General features: G+C 38.2%; 1 protein-coding gene across 1 annotated transcript in view; it reads left to right on the top strand.

Annotated features, from left to right (window-relative positions):
- The window catches only part of csmd2 (CUB and Sushi multiple domains 2), a 232,636-nt gene that overhangs the window by 194,680 nt on the left and 20,391 nt on the right, over nucleotides 1-17,565 (top strand). The window contains exons 50-58 of the mRNA XM_086171636.1: nucleotides 280-468; nucleotides 1,166-1,351; nucleotides 1,610-1,804; nucleotides 8,473-8,646; nucleotides 8,738-8,911; nucleotides 9,839-10,012; nucleotides 12,621-12,809; nucleotides 12,976-13,149; nucleotides 14,284-14,466. Of these exons, the coding sequence (XP_086027762.1) occupies nucleotides 280-468; nucleotides 1,166-1,351; nucleotides 1,610-1,804; nucleotides 8,473-8,646; nucleotides 8,738-8,911; nucleotides 9,839-10,012; nucleotides 12,621-12,809; nucleotides 12,976-13,149; nucleotides 14,284-14,466 (1,638 nt within the window). The remainder of the gene's footprint in view (nucleotides 1-279; nucleotides 469-1,165; nucleotides 1,352-1,609; nucleotides 1,805-8,472; nucleotides 8,647-8,737; nucleotides 8,912-9,838; nucleotides 10,013-12,620; nucleotides 12,810-12,975; nucleotides 13,150-14,283; nucleotides 14,467-17,565) is intronic.

Genomic DNA, 17,565 nt, shown 5'->3' with positions numbered 1-17,565 from the left:
AAAGCCCTGACACTGTCCTGCTCTGCAAACCATTGGTTTTATCCAATCTATTTTCTTTTCTCTAAATTTTCTTGCTTGTATTTTTTCCACTATGTATTATAACATAACATACAGGAAAGATAATGTAGAAATCTAGGCCTTAATCGATCTTCTAGTTAACAACTTATCATCTCGCGTTGTTTTTACGATGTTATGCTTGTTACGTTCAATCGTTCATAAATCTCAATTATGCTTTTATTGTTTATATTTACATATTTGTATGCATTATTTTCCATACAGCGGCTTACTGCAGCCCACCAAACAACCCTGTGAACGGCACAGTGCACAGTCTGACAGGCACCAAGTTAGGAAGCACCCTTCGGTTCAGCTGCGATCAAGGTTTCCGACTCGTCGGCCAGAGCAGCGCCACGTGCACGCGGACCGCACAGGGGATCCACCAGTGGAACGCACCTGTTCCTCTGTGTCAAGGTAGGTGGGTGATTTGGGTGATTTGTTGGGGCGTATAAGATGTGAATCTTTACCAGCCTTGCAGGACAGGACTGCTACATTTTATTCATGATGCTTTAAACTCAGGTGAGGTGAAATCTTGGGGAAATAAAATGGGCAACATCTTCTCCAATTGGTCAAATATGGATGTAAAATTGTTTTGGATTACGTGCAGAATTCATCTCCGGGTTTTAATAATTTTTTTTTTTTTTTTTTTTTTTTTTTACCTGCATCATGTGATAAGCAGACAGCTGTAGTTGTTTCCAGATCAATCTGATGGACCTGCTCAGCACGCTTTGTCCTCAGGAGGAAGTAAATCATAAATCTGAATTTCGGTTATCATAACTGTGTGAAATCCAAAGTGTTTTCTATCGGAGTTTATTTTCCAGCATTCAAATGAGGAGAGCAGAAGGGACGCCATCCAGTGTCTGGTCATTTCTGCACCAGGTGTAATCTGCATATGAATTTCATGCGCTCTCTCTAGATTTCTCTATTCACTATTGAGCAGATGGCGAGCCGTGCTAATTTTACCCGGCATCGATGCCGACACTTCCAGCGCGCAAGCCATTCTGCTGCATACAAAGAGAGTCATTACAGAACGTGTTGCTTCCTGCACTTAAACTTTTCTTTTAATTTCATTCAATTGTATCCTTTCTTTACATCCCTCTTCTCATTTTAGTCATGTCCTGTGGAATGCCGGTTCCCCCCGTCAATGGTAGTATTGTGGGTCAGGACTTCTCTCTGGGTGCCAGGGCAACATACCAATGTAATCCTGGCTTTCGACTCGCCGGGCCTGTCACTATTTCAGTGATGTGTCAGGAATCTGGAAGGTGGAGCGCCATTGAAGCGCCTCCGAGATGCGTCCGTGAGTATTTCTGCTTTTACTCAAATGTGGAGCGCCTGAAATTGTATCTAAATACCCCTCCAGTCGCCGGTTCGAATTCATTTGCTTTCTATAAAAGGTTCGATTCGCATAGCGAAAACAATTCCACTTACAAAAGTGAAACAACATGATCGACTATATATGACTTTCCTGTTACCCTGACGACATGGAATCATAGCTTTGAGTAAAAGATGTATAATTAACTTTCTTTGACACTGATTTTCCACCTCTGTCTCTCAGCGGTGTCGTGCCCTGACATCAGCCACTCTGCTGTGGAACACGGGAGATGGAGGTTAATCTACGGCACCCAGAACCAATATGATGCCATCATGATGCTGTTATGTGACCCGGGATATTATTACAAAGGTCAAAGGGTCATTCAGTGTCAGGCCAACAGCACCTGGAACTACCCGGATCCACGGCCGGTCTGTGAGAGTAAGTGCGACATTTGCACATTCTTCTTCTTCTTCTTTCGGCTTTTCCCTTCAGGTGTCGCCACAGCGAGTCAACTTTAGGAAAAGTGAAAAGTTAGCAAAATGTCACAGTGCAAATATTCATGAAAATTTTGACCAAAAATGTCAAAAGTCATCAAATTGGAAAAAACATTGAAAACTATTCAGTATGACGAAAATTGTAGACAAAGTGAAAAATATTGGGAAAAGTTTAAAAATTGGAAGAATGTGAAAAATATATGTAGTCATGAAAATTTTGACCAAAAATGTCAAAGGTCACTAACATTGGAAAAAATGTGAAAATCATAAAGTACTGAAAAAATTGTTGACCAAATGAAAAATATTAGGAAAGGCGAAAGGTAGCAAAATGTCATAGTACAAATATTCATGAAAATTTTGACAAAAAATTTCAAAAGTCAGCCAATTGGAAAAAAAAAATTGAAAATTATAAAGTATGATGAAAATTGTTGACAAAGTGAAAAATATTTGAAAAAGTGAAAAATTGGCAACATTGGCATATTCATAAAAAAATTGACAAAAATGTCAAAGTCCAGCTTCTTCTTCTTCTTCTTCTTCTTTTTTCGGCTTTTCCCTTCAGGTGTCGCCACAGCGAGTCAACTTTAGGAAAAGTGAAAAGTTAGCAAAATGTCACTGTACAAATATTCATGAAAATTTTGACAAAAATTTCAAATGTCATCAAATTGGAAAAAAAAAATAAATAAAACTATTCAGTATGACGAAAGTTGTAGACAAAGTGAAAAATATTGGGAAAAGTTTAAAAATTGGCAGAATGTGAAAAATATTTGTCGTCATGAAAATTTTGACCAAAAATGTCAAAGGTCACTAACATTGGAAAAAATGTGAAAATCATAAAGTACTGAAAAAATTGTTGACAAAGTGAAAAATATTAGGAAAAGTGAAAAGTTAGCAAAATGTCATAGTACAAATATTCATGAAAATGTTGTCAAAAAATGTCAAAAGTCAGCCAATTGGAAAAAATGTGAAAATTATAAAGTATGATGAAAATTGTTGACAAAGTGAAAAATATTTGAAAAAGTGAAAAATTGGCAACATTGGCATATTCATAAAAAAATTGACAAAAATGTCAAAGTCCAGCTTCTTCTGCTTCTTCTTCTTTTTTCGGCTTTTCCCTTCAGGTGTCGCCACAGGGAGTCAACTTTAGGAAAAGTGAAAAGTTAGCAAAATGTCACAGTACAAATATCCATGAAAATTTTGACAAAAATTTCAAATGTCATCAAATTGGAAAAAAAAAAAATTAAAACTATTCAGTATGACGAAAATTGTAGACAAAGTGAAAAATATTGGGAAAAGTTTAAAAATTGGCAGAATGTGAAAAATATTTGTAGTCATGAAAATTTTGACCAAAAATGTCAAAGGTCACTAACATTGGAAAAAATGTGAAAATCATAAAGTACTGAAAAAATTGTTGACAAAGTGAAAAATATTAGGAAAAGTGAAAAGTTAGCAAAATGTCATAGTACAAATATTCATGAAAATTTTGTCAAAAAATGTCAAAAGTCAGCCAATTGGAAAAAATGTGAAAATTATAAAGTATGATGAAAATTGTTGACAAAGTGAAAAAAATTTGAAAAAGTGAAAAATTGGCAACATTGGCATATTCATAAAAAAATTGACAAAAATGTCAAAGTCCAGCTTCTTCTTCTTCTTCTTCTTCTTCTTCTTCTTCTTCTTCTTCTTCTTTTTTCGGCTTTTCCCTTCAGGTGTCGCCACAGCGAGTCAACTTTAGGAAAAGTGAAAAGTTAGCAAAATGTCACAGTACAAATATCCATGAAAATTTTGACAAAAATTTCAAATGTCATCAAATTGGAAAAAAAAAAATAAAACTATTCAGTATGACGAAAATTGTAGACAAAGTGAAAAATATTGGGAAAAGTTTAAAAATTGGCAGAATGTGAAAAATATTTGTCGTCATGAAAATTTTGACCAAAAATGTCAAAGGTCACTAACATTGGAAAAAATGTGAAAATCATAAAGTACTGAAAAAATTGTTGACAAAGTGAAAAATATTAGGAAAAGTGAAAAGTTAGCAAAATGTCATAGTACAAATATTCATGAAAATTTTGTCAAAAAATGTCAAAAGTCAGCCAATTGGAAAAAATGTGAAAATTATAAAGTATGATGAAAATTGTTGACAAAGTGAAAAAAATTTGAAAAAGTGAAAAATTGGCAACATTGGCATATTCATAAAAAAATTGACAAAAATGTCAAAGTCCAGCTTCTTCTTCTTCTTCTTCTTCTTCTTCTTCTTCTTCTTCTTCTTTTTTCGGCTTTTCCCTTCAGGTGTCGCCACAGCGAGTCAACTTTAGGAAAAGTGAAAAGTTAGCAAAATGTCACAGTACAAATATCCATGAAAATTTTGACAAAAATTTCAAATGTCATCAAATTGGAAAAAAAAAAATAAAACTATTCAGTATGACGAAAATTGTAGACAAAGTGAAAAATATTGGGAAAAGTTTAAAAATTGGCAGAATGTGAAAAATATTTGTCGTCATGAAAATTTTGACCAAAAATGTCAAAGGTCACTAACATTGGAAAAAATGTGAAAATCATAAAGTACTGAAAAAATTGTTGACAAAGTGAAAAATATTAGGAAAAGTGAAAAGTTAGCAAAATGTCATAGTACAAATATTCATGAAAATTTTGTCAAAAAATGTCAAAAGTCAGCCAATTGGAAAAAATGTGAAAATTATAAAGTATGATGAAAATTGTTGACAAAGTGAAAAAAATTTGAAAAAGTGAAAATTTGGCAACATTGGCATATTCATAAAAAAATTGACAAAAATGTCAAAGTCCAGCTTCTTCTTCTTCTTCTTCTTCTTCTTCTTCTTCTTCTTCTTCTTCTTCTTCTTCTTCTTCTTTTTTCGGCTTTTCCCTTCAGGTGTCGCCACAGGGAGTCAACTTTAGGAAAAGTGAAAAGTTAGCAAAATGTCACAGTACAAATATCCATGAAAATTTTGACAAAAATTTCAAATGTCATCAAATTGGAAAAAAAAAAAATTAAAACTATTCAGTATGACGAAAATTGTAGACAAAGTGAAAAATATTGGGAAAAGTTTAAAAATTGGCAGAATGTGAAAAATATTTGTAGTCATGAAAATTTTGACCAAAAATGTCAAAGGTCACTAACATTGGAAAAAATGTGAAAATCATAAAGTACTGAAAAAATTGTTGACAAAGTGAAAAATATTAGGAAAAGTGAAAAGTTAGCAAAATGTCATAGTACAAATATTCATGAAAATTTTGTCAAAAAATGTCAAAAGTCAGCCAATTGGAAAAAATGTGAAAATTATAAAGTATGATGAAAATTGTTGACAAAGTGAAAAAAATTTGAAAAAGTGAAAAATTGGCAACATTGGCATATTCATAAAAAAATTGACAAAAATGTCAAAGTCCAGCTTCTTCTTCTTCTTCTTCTTCTTCTTCTTCTTCTTCTTCTTCTTTTTTCGGCTTTTCCCTTCAGGTGTCGCCACAGCGAGTCAACTTTAGGAAAAGTGAAAAGTTAGCAAAATGTCACAGTACAAATATCCATGAAAATTTTGACAAAAATTTCAAATGTCATCAAATTGGAAAAAAAAAAAATAAAACTATTCAGTATGACGAAAATTGTAGACAAAGTGAAAAATATTGGGAAAAGTTTAAAAATTGGCAGAATGTGAAAAATATTTGTCGTCATGAAAATTTTGACCAAAAATGTCAAAGGTCACTAACATTGGAAAAAATGTGAAAATCATAAAGTACTGAAAAAATTGTTGACAAAGTGAAAAATATTAGGAAAAGTGAAAAGTTAGCAAAATGTCATAGTACAAATATTCATGAAAATTTTGTCAAAAAATGTCAAAAGTCAGCCAATTGGAAAAAATGTGAAAATTATAAAGTATGATGAAAATTGTTGACAAAGTGAAAAAAATTTGAAAAAGTGAAAATTTGGCAACATTGGCATATTCATAAAAAAATTGACAAAAATGTCAAAGTCCAGCTTCTTCTTCTTCTTCTTCTTCTTCTTCTTCTTCTTCTTCTTCTTCTTCTTCTTCTTTTTTCGGCTTTTCCCTTCAGGTGTCGCCACAGGGAGTCAACTTTAGGAAAAGTGAAAAGTTAGCAAAATGTAACAGTACAAATATCCATGAAAATTTTGACAAAAATTTCAAATGTCATCAAATTGGAAAAAAAAAAAATTAAAACTATTCAGTATGACGAAAATTGTAGACAAAGTGAAAAATATTGGGAAAAGTTTAAAAATTGGCAGAATGTGAAAAATATTTGTAGTCATGAAAATTTTGACCAAAAATGTCAAAGGTCACTAACATTGGAAAAAATGTGAAAATCATAAAGTACTGAAAAAATTGTTGACAAAGTGAAAAATATTAGGAAAAGTGAAAAGTTAGCAAAATGTCATAGTACAAATATTCATGAAAATTTTGTCAAAAAATGTCAAAAGTCAGCCAATTGGAAAAAATGTGAAAATTATAAAGTATGATGAAAATTGTTGACAAAGTGAAAAAAATTTGAAAAAGTGAAAATTTGGCAACATTGGCATATTCATAAAAAAATTGACAAAAATGTCAAAGTCCAGCTTCTTCTTCTTCTTCTTCTTCTTCTTCTTCTTCTTCTTCTTCTTTTTTCGGCTTTTCCCTTCAGGTGTCGCCACAGGGAGTCAACTTTAGGAAAAGTGAAAAGTTAGCAAAATGTCACAGTACAAATATCCATGAAAATTTTGACAAAAATTTCAAATGTCATCAAATTGGAAAAAAAAAAAATTAAAACTATTCAGTATGACGAAAATTGTAGACAAAGTGAAAAATATTGGGAAAAGTTTAAAAATTGGCAGAATGTGAAAAATATTTGTAGTCATGAAAATTTTGACCAAAAATGTCAAAGGTCACTAACATTGGAAAAAATGTGAAAATCATAAAGTACTGAAAAAATTGTTGACAAAGTGAAAAATATTAGGAAAAGTGAAAAGTTAGCAAAATGTCATAGTACAAATATTCATGAAAATTTTGTCAAAAAATGTCAAAAGTCAGCCAATTGGAAAAAATGTGAAAATTATAAAGTATGATGAAAATTGTTGACAAAGTGAAAAAAATTTGAAAAAGTGAAAAATTGGCAACATTGGCATATTCATAAAAAAATTGACAAAAATGTCAAAGTCCAGCTTCTTCTTCTTCTTCTTCTTCTTCTTCTTCTTCTTCTTCTTCTTTTTTCGGCTTTTCCCTTCAGGTGTCGCCACAGCGAGTCAACTTTAGGAAAAGTGAAAAGTTAGCAAAATGTCACAGTACAAATATCCATGAAAATTTTGACAAAAATTTCAAATGTCATCAAATTGGAAAAAAAAAAATTAAAACTATTCAGTATGACGAAAATTGTAGACAAAGTGAAAAATATTGGGAAAAGTTTAAAAATTGGCAGAATGTGAAAAATATTTGTCGTCATGAAAATTTTGACCAAAAATGTCAAAGGTCACTAACATTGGAAAAAATGTGAAAATCATAAAGTACTGAAAAAATTGTTGACAAAGTGAAAAATATTAGGAAAAGTGAAAAGTTAGCAAAATGTCATAGTACAAATATTCATGAAAATTTTGTCAAAAAATGTCAAAAGTCAGCCAATTGGAAAAAATGTGAAAATTATAAAGTATGATGAAAATTGTTGACAAAGTGAAAAATATTTGAAAAAGTGAAAAATTTGCAACATTGGCATATTCATAAAAAAAATTGACAAAAATGTCAAGGGCCAACTTCTTCTTCTTCTTTTGGCTTTTCCCGTCAGGTGTCGCCACAGCGAGTCAACTTTCTCCATCTAACCCTATTCTCTGGATCCTCCTCTCTCAAACCTTCATATCTTCTCTCACTACGTCCATAAATCTTCTCTTTGGTCTTCCTCCAGACCTCTTGCCTGGCAGCTCCAATCCCAGCATCCGTCTACCAATATATTCTCCATCCCTCCTCTGTCCATGACCCAACCATCTCCGTCTGGCTTCTCTGACCTTCTCTCCAAAACATCTAACATGTGCTGTTCCTCTGATAGACTCATTCCTGATCCTCTCCATCCTGATCACTGCCAAAGAGAACCTCAACATCTTCATCTCTGCAACCTCTAGTTCTGCCTGCTGTCTTTTGGTCATTGGAACAGTTTCTAGTCCAAACATCATCGCTGGTCTCACCAGTCTTGTACACCTTTCCTTTCCTTCTGGCTGAAAGTCTTCTATCACATCATTCTCCACCCATTCCAACCTGCTTGAACCCGTCTCTTCTCCTCTTTTCCACACTCTCCTACGCTCTGGACTGTTGACCCCAAGTACCTGAGATCCTCCAGCTTCTTGATCTCCACTCCCTGTAGCCTCACCGTTCCACCCGAGTTCCTCTCATTCACACACATATGTTCCGTCTTGCTGCGACTAACTTTCATTCCTCTCCTTTCCAGAGCATGGCATTTGCACTTGTTAATCAAAAAATTATAATAATAATACTGAATAATGAAGATGCATGCCAAAACTCTGTTTTCATCATGTATATTTTTCAAAAAAACATAGATTCAAATGAAAACTTAATGAATATGTACCAAACGTTCTACAACAAAAACGATTCATTCCTTTATTTATTTTCTTTGTAGTTATTTCCTGCGGGGATCTCGGGACTCCACCGAACGGCAACAAAATCGGAACCCTGACAGTGTACGGAGCCACGGCCATTTTCTCCTGCAATACAGGATACACCTTGGTGGGTTCTCGTGTCCGTGAGTGTATGTCCAACGGGCTCTGGAGTGGAACGCAGGTCCAGTGCCTCGGTAAGATGACCATCGCAAATATTTTCTTGTCTCGCACTCTCTCACTCGATGAATCAAACACAGAGTCAATTTCTCCTTTTCTGTCACCTAGCTGGCCATTGTGGCACTCCTGAACCCATCGTAAATGGACAGATTATTGGGGAGAACTACAACTACCGGGGCAGCGTTGTGTACCAGTGCAATCCGGGATTTCGCCTCATCGGAGTGTCGGTCCGGATATGTGAGCAAGATCACCGCTGGTCAGGCCGCACCCCTGTCTGTGTTCGTGAGTACACACTTCTTTTACGCAGAGCCCGTTTTACGCGTGGGACAATGTGGTGCAAGGCCAACTAGGTCATTACTTTCAAGCCTGGCGCCCATGTTTATTTATCAAATGTGTTTTTTTTTTAACCAAGAGTTTAAAACGGTATGTGTGAGTCTAGTAAAGGTACACTTTTCAGCCAATACAAACCGCACATCGTGATTGTTTTTTTTGTTTTTTTTTTTTGTTTGTTTTTTTTGTCCAAACCAACAGAGCAAAAATGTGAAATGAATAAATCTATCCAACACTACCTGCCTTGGTTGCAACATGTTTGGTATATTCAAAGCTCCTGAACTAAAAATGCAAAATAATAAAAAACTGTTGTTTTTGAAACCGAAACTCAACTATGATTAATTTAGTGACTATTTCTAACCTAGTTTGCTCCTCACACCAGACATCAAGCCCAGATTATTCTTTGTTTCTCTAATTGTGATTAATTCAACACTAATTTGAATTAATTCAAGACTCTCCTGAATGGACTTGCTTCATAAGCCAAAGCTTGTGTACTATAGATCATTTAAAAAGGATGTGAGTTTTCCGTGACGAGAATGACAGAATCATTTTTAGCATGAAAATAAACCATTTTAACAAAACCAAGCTTGAACACTCGTCCCCTGACTGCAGTGAAGACGGTACTGTCGCAAAAGAGTTAATTAAACTACCGCTGACATGAATTATTAATACTGATAGTGAAGCAATCATTTCTTTAAAACGTTAAACTGGAGCACCCCAAAAATTCATCCTGATCTCATCAGATTGGTTTATTATCAAAAATGCTACTTTATTATTGTTTATTCCCATTTTTCTCCAGTACTGACACTCTCCTTTTAATGTGCTGCATACGTAATCTTTAAGATTTTTTATAATTTTGTTTTTCTTTTACTTCCAAAGCCATCACATGTGGCCATCCAGGCAACCCTACCTTCGGTTTAACACAAGGGAACCAGTTCAACCTAAACGACGTCGTTCGCTTTGCTTGCAATACTGGATATGTTCTGGAGGGGGCAATAAAATCGACGTGCCAGGCCAGTGGACAGTGGAGTAACACCCTTCCCAGATGCAAAAGTAAGTTTTGTGTCGTATGACATTACGCATCAAAGCAAACGTCTGTGACAAAGTGAACGATGCAGTTTTTTTTCACAAGAGGAACTCATTTAGGGACATCCGTATATGCTAGCCGACATCCATACTATTCTCATGAATATTATTATCGGGGCTACGTTAGCGTTGTTTAGGTGGAGCCTTTGGTGCATGAGATAAATACACTTGACCGTGACTTTGGGGATATTTGTATTCACTCCCCATTGTGTCCGTATGTATTAAATTGTATTAGTAGCGTGCAATGTCACATCCTCTGGCCCTCAGATGACCCCAATCACAGAAAAGCAGAATTGAAGCGCAGAGAAACCCAGAGGGAGAAAGACTTTAAACAAAATATATTAGTGGAAATTAAAATGAAAAACCAAACAGGAGCCCGGGTTATTTCATTACCAGATGGTCTGCGGAGCTGCTAGATAATATTTACATATGATATTATTTCAAAGCTACCTCTGTTTCACCCAATGGCTCACCTCCCTGTCCGGGAAACAAACGTCCCCTGAAAACAAAGGAGGGAGGACCAAGTTCATCGGTAGGATACTCGAGCTCATCGGAGAGTCTGCCGCCGTGCACCTTTTCCGTGAATTGCACCAAATAAGGCGGGGTCTTTCTGGCAAGCGATGCACCTCTGTATTTATGTCTACCTTCAAGTTCCCACTAACCCGAAGTTTGCGTCGAGGAGAGAAAAGTCCCCCTCGCAAGGTCGAGGCCGTAATGGGACGAGGCCGCGGCAAACCGGTGATGGATTGACTTCTGACTTTGTTTTAAATGAGGAGAGAGAGGATTTGGCGTTTTGAAGCGTTTTTGAAAGGAGGAGAAACTTCGGCGTCTCGGTGGAGTGGCTCTTCAGATATTAAACAAGGGGAGGAGTACATCGTCTGCCGCATGCTAAGTAGGCGAGACATGTACCTTAAATCTCTCCGCTTTAGCACTGACATCATATTAGCATTGGCCTTGCTTCCAAGCAGATACTGACTCAATGATGTATTTTGTGCGAGGCGTCGCGTGGGTGGGCGGGTGCGAGCCCCTGTTTCCGAGGAACATTATCGTAACTGTTGATGTGGAGACATTAAGTAGATTAGAGGTCTTTTTGTCAATCAGATTTGTCACCTTAATTACAGCATTTCAGGCATTTTTTGGCAGGGAGGGTTGCCATGCACTTCCGCTCCGAGCGGCGATATCCATTTCATCCATTTCGCCTCGGCATTAGCTCAGCTGATCCGGAGGAAATAGAGCCAGGGATCGTTCCGAAGGCCGCAAACAAGGTGAGGTCGGGGCAAGATAGCGATTTCGACAACAAAATAAATGTAGGCTTCGGGACTGATGCAGACAGGAGTCTCCCGGCTGGTCATCACGGTTTCCCTTTTTGCGGTCGTTGTTGTTTTTACCTATTTGATTTTCAATAGTGAAACCAGTAGAAATCCCACAGAGTAAAGAAGGCGCTCTTCGCGACACTTGCCATAAAGGGCTGTTTTGTGGCAAAAGGCCAAGAGTAGAGGAGGCCGGCCCGGGTCGGCGTTTCTGAAGAAAACAAGAGATGAATCACCGCGGCGCTATTCTTATGTCCCTTTCATGCTTGGTCCCCCCTCACACTCCGCTTCGCGGAACACACACACAGAATTTACCAGGAGGTCAGTCATTTCCGATGACCGTTGGACGGCTCCTTGAGTACTGTTGCCCAAGCACATTTATTCAAAGCCATATTCCAAGCTGGGATCGTCTCACGCTGAAGCGGTTCGACCGCACCGAAATACGCTTTGTCGTGTTATTATGCTAAAAGCTGTAAACGATGCACCACGGGTCACTTCTCCACTGGAAGGAATACATTAGAGTAAGTATTTCTGGGCAAGTTAGCTGTTCTGGACGACCAGAATGCACGAAATATGAGCAAGCTTTTAGGCGCATTAGAATACAATGGGGTCATTTTGGCGACGGCAGAGACTCATTCATGGGGAATAGACTGGCTCGGTGATAATAGCTATATGTATACTGGGTTTAAAAAGCCAATTTAGCCCTCGCACGATTTTACCTCGTTTGAGGCACTCCAAATGGATCACTGTTGGTTGCAGTCATAGCCAGACATTCAGTCATGATTTGCAATAGACTCTGCAGCATCAGGGCCTCTACCTCTCTGAACCTGTACTGCATCCTCCTCGCAATCCGTCACTACTCACTCATCCCTCATTCTCGCTTCTCCTAACTCTCTCCATCTGGTGCGAAACTGACATGTTGCCACTTCTCCCGGGAGCTCCCCATCCATCACCATCACTGCATCGGGGTGGCTGGAGACCAGCTCTAATGAAGCAAATGTTTATTTCCAGAGTCTGCCTTCTACTTTGTATCCAAGTGACGGATGCGAGATGAGAGGAAGGACTATAGGAGGAGAGTGATATGACATTTAAACAAAAATCAAGATATACATGTCTTTAGGCTGAAATATTTATATACGACAACTAAAAGCCAGTACTGCCCCGTAGTGCTGTGTTGACGTGGATTTTTGATTTAACCCGGTATAAACATTAACAGGCGGTCTTTTGCCATTTCCTCAACTTTGTCGACGCCGTTTTTTTCCCAGTTGTGAATTGCACAGAGCCGGGACATGTCGAGAACAGCGTTCGGCAGGTACTTTCCAGCGGGCCTCATCGTTACAGCTTCCAGACCGCTGTGTCCTACACTTGTAACCCCGGCTACTATTTGCTGGGCACCAACTCGGTATCCTGTCAGGGGGACAGTACCTGGGACCGCTCCCTGCCCAAGTGCCTTTGTGAGTATCAGATTTGAACCGCAGAACAAAAATGTTGTCATATTGGCACTTTTGCTGAAGTCAGAGTACCGTTCATGGTTTTCAATATCGAAATTCGAAATAACACCGCAGCGTTCTCACTCGTTCTTTGGTCTTTTTCTCTCATCCCTCTGCCGCGATTGGACAGTGGTGCTGTGCGATCGCCCGAGCATGCCGCCCTACGCCCAGTTATCGGGCGACCGCCGGACGGTGGGCTCAGTCATCCGCTACAGTTGCATCGGCCAGCGCGGCGTCATCGGCAACACGACACGAATGTGCCAGCTGGACGGCCAGTGGAGCGGCTCGCCACCGCACTGCTCCGGTATAAAATATTACCGCCAGATTGCTAGTCAACTATTTGGAAAAATGAAATTATGTCGAAGACAGAGATTGGGAACCGCAGTAGTCGATGATTAATTTTTGGAGCGAAAATCTGTTCTTGTCCATCCTTTCACCCCTCGTCGCCTTTCTCGCCGCAACACTTGATTAACTCAGATGCAATATCTCCATCCAGACAAACCGATGCCCTTGTAACTCCGGGGCAGTAAACAAAGACTTTGGGAGGCAGCTGTTCATAGGTAATGAGTGAAGTAGGTGGACAGAAGCTGCGGCTGCTTGTCTGCTCCAAAGGCCCCAAGGGCACCCAGGATGTCCTCCATAAAACTACTTTATCCACTCATATTAGGCTGAGGAGCAAAGATGCCCATACCTTGGATGGTTTATGAAGCTCTATAAAGTCGGCGCCCCCTTTACTCCTTCTTGCATTACAGCCATTTGGTTCAGGGCGTTGAGTGTGCTCCCGTTTTGGGGGCTAAGGGTCCAAAAAAAGGGTTAAAACTCGTACCCGAATAAAAGATTTTCAATGGAAACTGCAAATTCAAAGCTGCTGAGAGAGATGTGACCCAAACATACCTTTTGTGGCAAAAAGAAATAAAGTTTCACACACACTTAAGTCATTGCCAATAAAATAGTACCCTGACAGGTTTACCGTCATAATTCACGGCTGTTTTTATATTTCCCTGGGATTCCTAGTGTTCTCTCGAGGGTCAATAAAGGCACCGTTTCTTATCAACATAACCCCGACTTTCTCACCCTTATAAACAATTCAATTCCCCCCGATATAAACCCTATAGGAATACAGAGCCGAGCTTAATATGACATCTATTTAAAGTGAAGCTATCGGACCGTCAAAGAAAGTGTAAACACATCAAAGAAATCAAACCATTATCCATTTATTTCATTCTCTTTACGTACATTAAGGCATGTCGAGTTACCGGGCTCATTTCCCGGATGGATGTTATCTTGAAACCGCTCGAAGTTCAGCTCCTTTACCAGGAAGACCTAAAAAATAATAACCCTATTTAATTCACCAGAGCAACAGTGTCGTTTCTCTTAAGATCGATTCATTTTCTTGCGACATCTGAAATATAAATAACTGGTTTTTCAATCTTCCCAGGGGACTCTGCCGGGCTGTGTGGAGATCCAGGTGTTCCCGTGCACGGTATCCGTCTGGGGGAGGAGTTTTCGGTGGGCAGCGTGGTCCGCTTCAGCTGCGAACCAGGATACCTGCTGAAAGGTTCACCGGAGAGAACATGCCTCGCCAACGGGAGCTGGCTTGGTACCCAACCCGAGTGTCATGGTTAGTAAGAAATGCATCCTGTCCGTCCTCTCCGGACGTCCGCGGGGAAAACGAACCCGCTGAATTGGAAAATGTAGTCGGCATTTTCTTGTATTCAAGGTTTCTTCCGAAGGGTTTCCATTACGGATCCATCATTTTAGTTCAATAGAAGGTTTTGGGACGGTGGATGGATTTGTTTTTATATTCATCAACACAAAGCTTTTAGAGTGTGGATAGCTTTCAAATTGAGCTGGTAGCTAAGAAAACATAAAAAAACCCATTCATTTTGAATATAAACACATTTTGTTTTAAAATATTGGCTTATTAGTTTAAGACCGGTGAGGCCCGTGATTGGTGGGAAAGGTGATTACGAAGCCTTTTCTCATTCGCCGTTCAGACATTCCAGACACGTGCGGCCAGATAGCCAGCAGCCACCCAGAAGACGATAAAGGAGTTACTTGTACCATCTGGACTGGAAATATCTTGGGATTTCTTCTGAGCAGCCTTGGGAAAAACAGTTAGGCTACTGCTTTGAACTATTACAACAACAGTGTAAATCTTGTCAAGAGGCGGAATATAAATGCATCTTTGGAAAAAAGGAGGTTATTAATGAGGGACTTGACTCAGCTTTAAAGATAGTGAAGGGCAGATATCTGACAGTCTTGTTTGTTTTTAAGTTCGATGAAAATAAATTACCCTTTTAAAGGTTATCAATATCCCGACTTTATTATTAACATGTTTTTTTTTTTTTTTTTACACCTCCTTTTATTCTGATCTTTCATCCTTTCACTTAAACACAATCATCTGACATCATGACATGGGCCGAAGTGTTTGAGAGACTCAACGCAATTGAAATAAAGAGCATTTCATAAAAAAAAAAAAAAAATAAAAAAAACAGCCAGAAAAGCGGACAGAGCTATTAATTTTCTATTTACACTCTATTAATTTTCTATGTGCTACACTTTATTCATTCAGCCAAATGAAACTTGTGATTCCCTTGAACTTTGCCAATGTGTGATAGCGACAAAAAGACAGTTAATCTACATCTGTAAAATCAATTAGATTAAACAAATAAAATGAAAATTAAAAATATATATATACACATATAATGGAGTTACTGTCAATTATTTGTCTGCAGCCCGGAAGGCGTTCAGGAGAGACAAATCTGAAATGGGGACATTTCGTAAAACACTTAAGGTTGAGTTGTTAGACTTTATACTCATTTATCTATCTTTTTTTTTTTTTTTTGCATATAAGCTAATTGCTATCACTCAGCAGAAACGGTAAACATTTAAACTTTTGCCAGTCAGATTGTCTGTTTGGAATTCATACCGTATTTAACCCTGTTACTTTTCACTTTTCTTTTCACTTTTGGTTCTTTACCATTTTACCTCAATCCTTGGATACAGTACATGAATTCCAGACGCTTCATCCCGTCTTCTAGGCTTTTTCTTCCTGTCTCTCACACTCCCTCCACATTCATGCTTGCATGCGCGCACACTAACACACACACACACACACACACATTCTAAGATGCTTCTCCCTCTCCCTTCAAACCCATCTCTCTGAATCATCTCCCTCTTTGGTGTACGCTATGCACACAAGCCGAGGTTGCCCACCTGTTCATGCTTGGCAGAGACTTCAAGGGCCGGGCTACATCTGGTCATTATGGAGGGGCAAAGCCCTCGGGGCTCCACAAGCCGAGGGCAAGCTGGAGTCTGTGATGAACAAAACCGTCACTGACATGCAGACACAGGCACACTGGATAAGGACATTTATGGAAGAATCTAATGCAAGAAGAATTGAAGAACTCCATTGCTATTGGTCGAGGCATTCTGATGCTCGCTAAGATGTCAGACTGATGGAAGGTGTCTCATTCGGTCCAAAGGGACGAAGCCTGGGAACCAGATCATTCTGCTACACCAGGGGTCGGCCACACAACCCTTATGTCATTTAAAGGCATATACTTTTTTTTTTTTTTTTTTAATTTCCTTTATGCTATGTGTAAACACAATCTAGGTTGCATTTTTTTGACATCAATGAACAACTGCAGAGAAATTAAAATTGCATTTCTGCATGCAACAAAACAGTTTGAACTCCAAAAAACAGACCTTGGGTTGAAGGTTACTTTTAAGGAAAATATTCAATATCTATTTGAGTCCTTCTTGTATTCATGAACATGAAAAGCCAAACTTAAACAATCCACCGGCAGGAAACCAAAAATGCCGTCCTCCCTCTGTGAGCTAACATCCTTTTACTGGCACATGCAGAAAGAGCTATTTAGATGTTACAAGATCGCCATAATCTGCAAATGTAAAATTACATTTGAAAAATGAACCGACCACAATAAAATGCATTTTACTTACTTATGCATTTTTACTTTCATAACATCTACACTACAATTTTTCCTTTTATCATACTATTGTGCACTCCTTACCTCACTTGTTACTAAGACACTTATAGTTTTATCACTTGTTTACTAAGACACTTTATAGTTTCACTGAGACACTTTATAGTTTATTTTTATTTCTAATTCTGCCTTTTTCTTTTTTTTTTTTTTAATTATTTATTACTGTTATATTTTCTGTAATTCTGGCACAACAATTTCCTTCGGGATTAATAAAGTTGTTCTTATCTTATCTTATCTTAGATATTCGATCCGCATCTGAGGGATCAGAGATGCCGACCCCTGTGCTTTATGATATATTGAAGTATTGTTGGACATCTGCTCACAATCTCCTCTCATTTCCACCGCTTCTGCCGAATCAAACCCGTCGCAAACAGTTCTCCTCTCAGAGGCCGGTTTGATATGAGGATCCACAACGACGTGCGGTGATAGAGCAGAAAATGGGAACCCAAGCCTGGATATCAGCAACCCTTACGTTGCAAAACCTCAACCTGAGACGTGTACAAATGGTGAAGGGTGGAAAAAGTCAAGGTTTTCACAGAGATCATTCGAGGTAGATCTGACAGAGCTCGGTCAGTATTGTGTCGTAGCTCAGCTACGTTCTGTCGGCAGGTTGTGGCCTTTGGCAGCTGAAGTCAAAAAAAAAAAGAGTCTGATCCGCTGGCCTCGCTAAACTCCTGAAATGAACGAAAGAAAAGTGAGACGAACCAATT

The sequence above is a fragment of the Fistularia commersonii genome, chromosome 24, assembly GCF_037954325.1.
Source record: "Fistularia commersonii isolate RoL2024-O1a breed Wild chromosome 24, RoL_Fcom_v1.0, whole genome shotgun sequence".
NCBI classification, from domain to species: Eukaryota; Metazoa; Chordata; class Actinopteri; order Syngnathiformes; family Fistulariidae; genus Fistularia; species Fistularia commersonii.
This window is presented reverse-complemented; position numbering and strand designations above follow the sequence as displayed.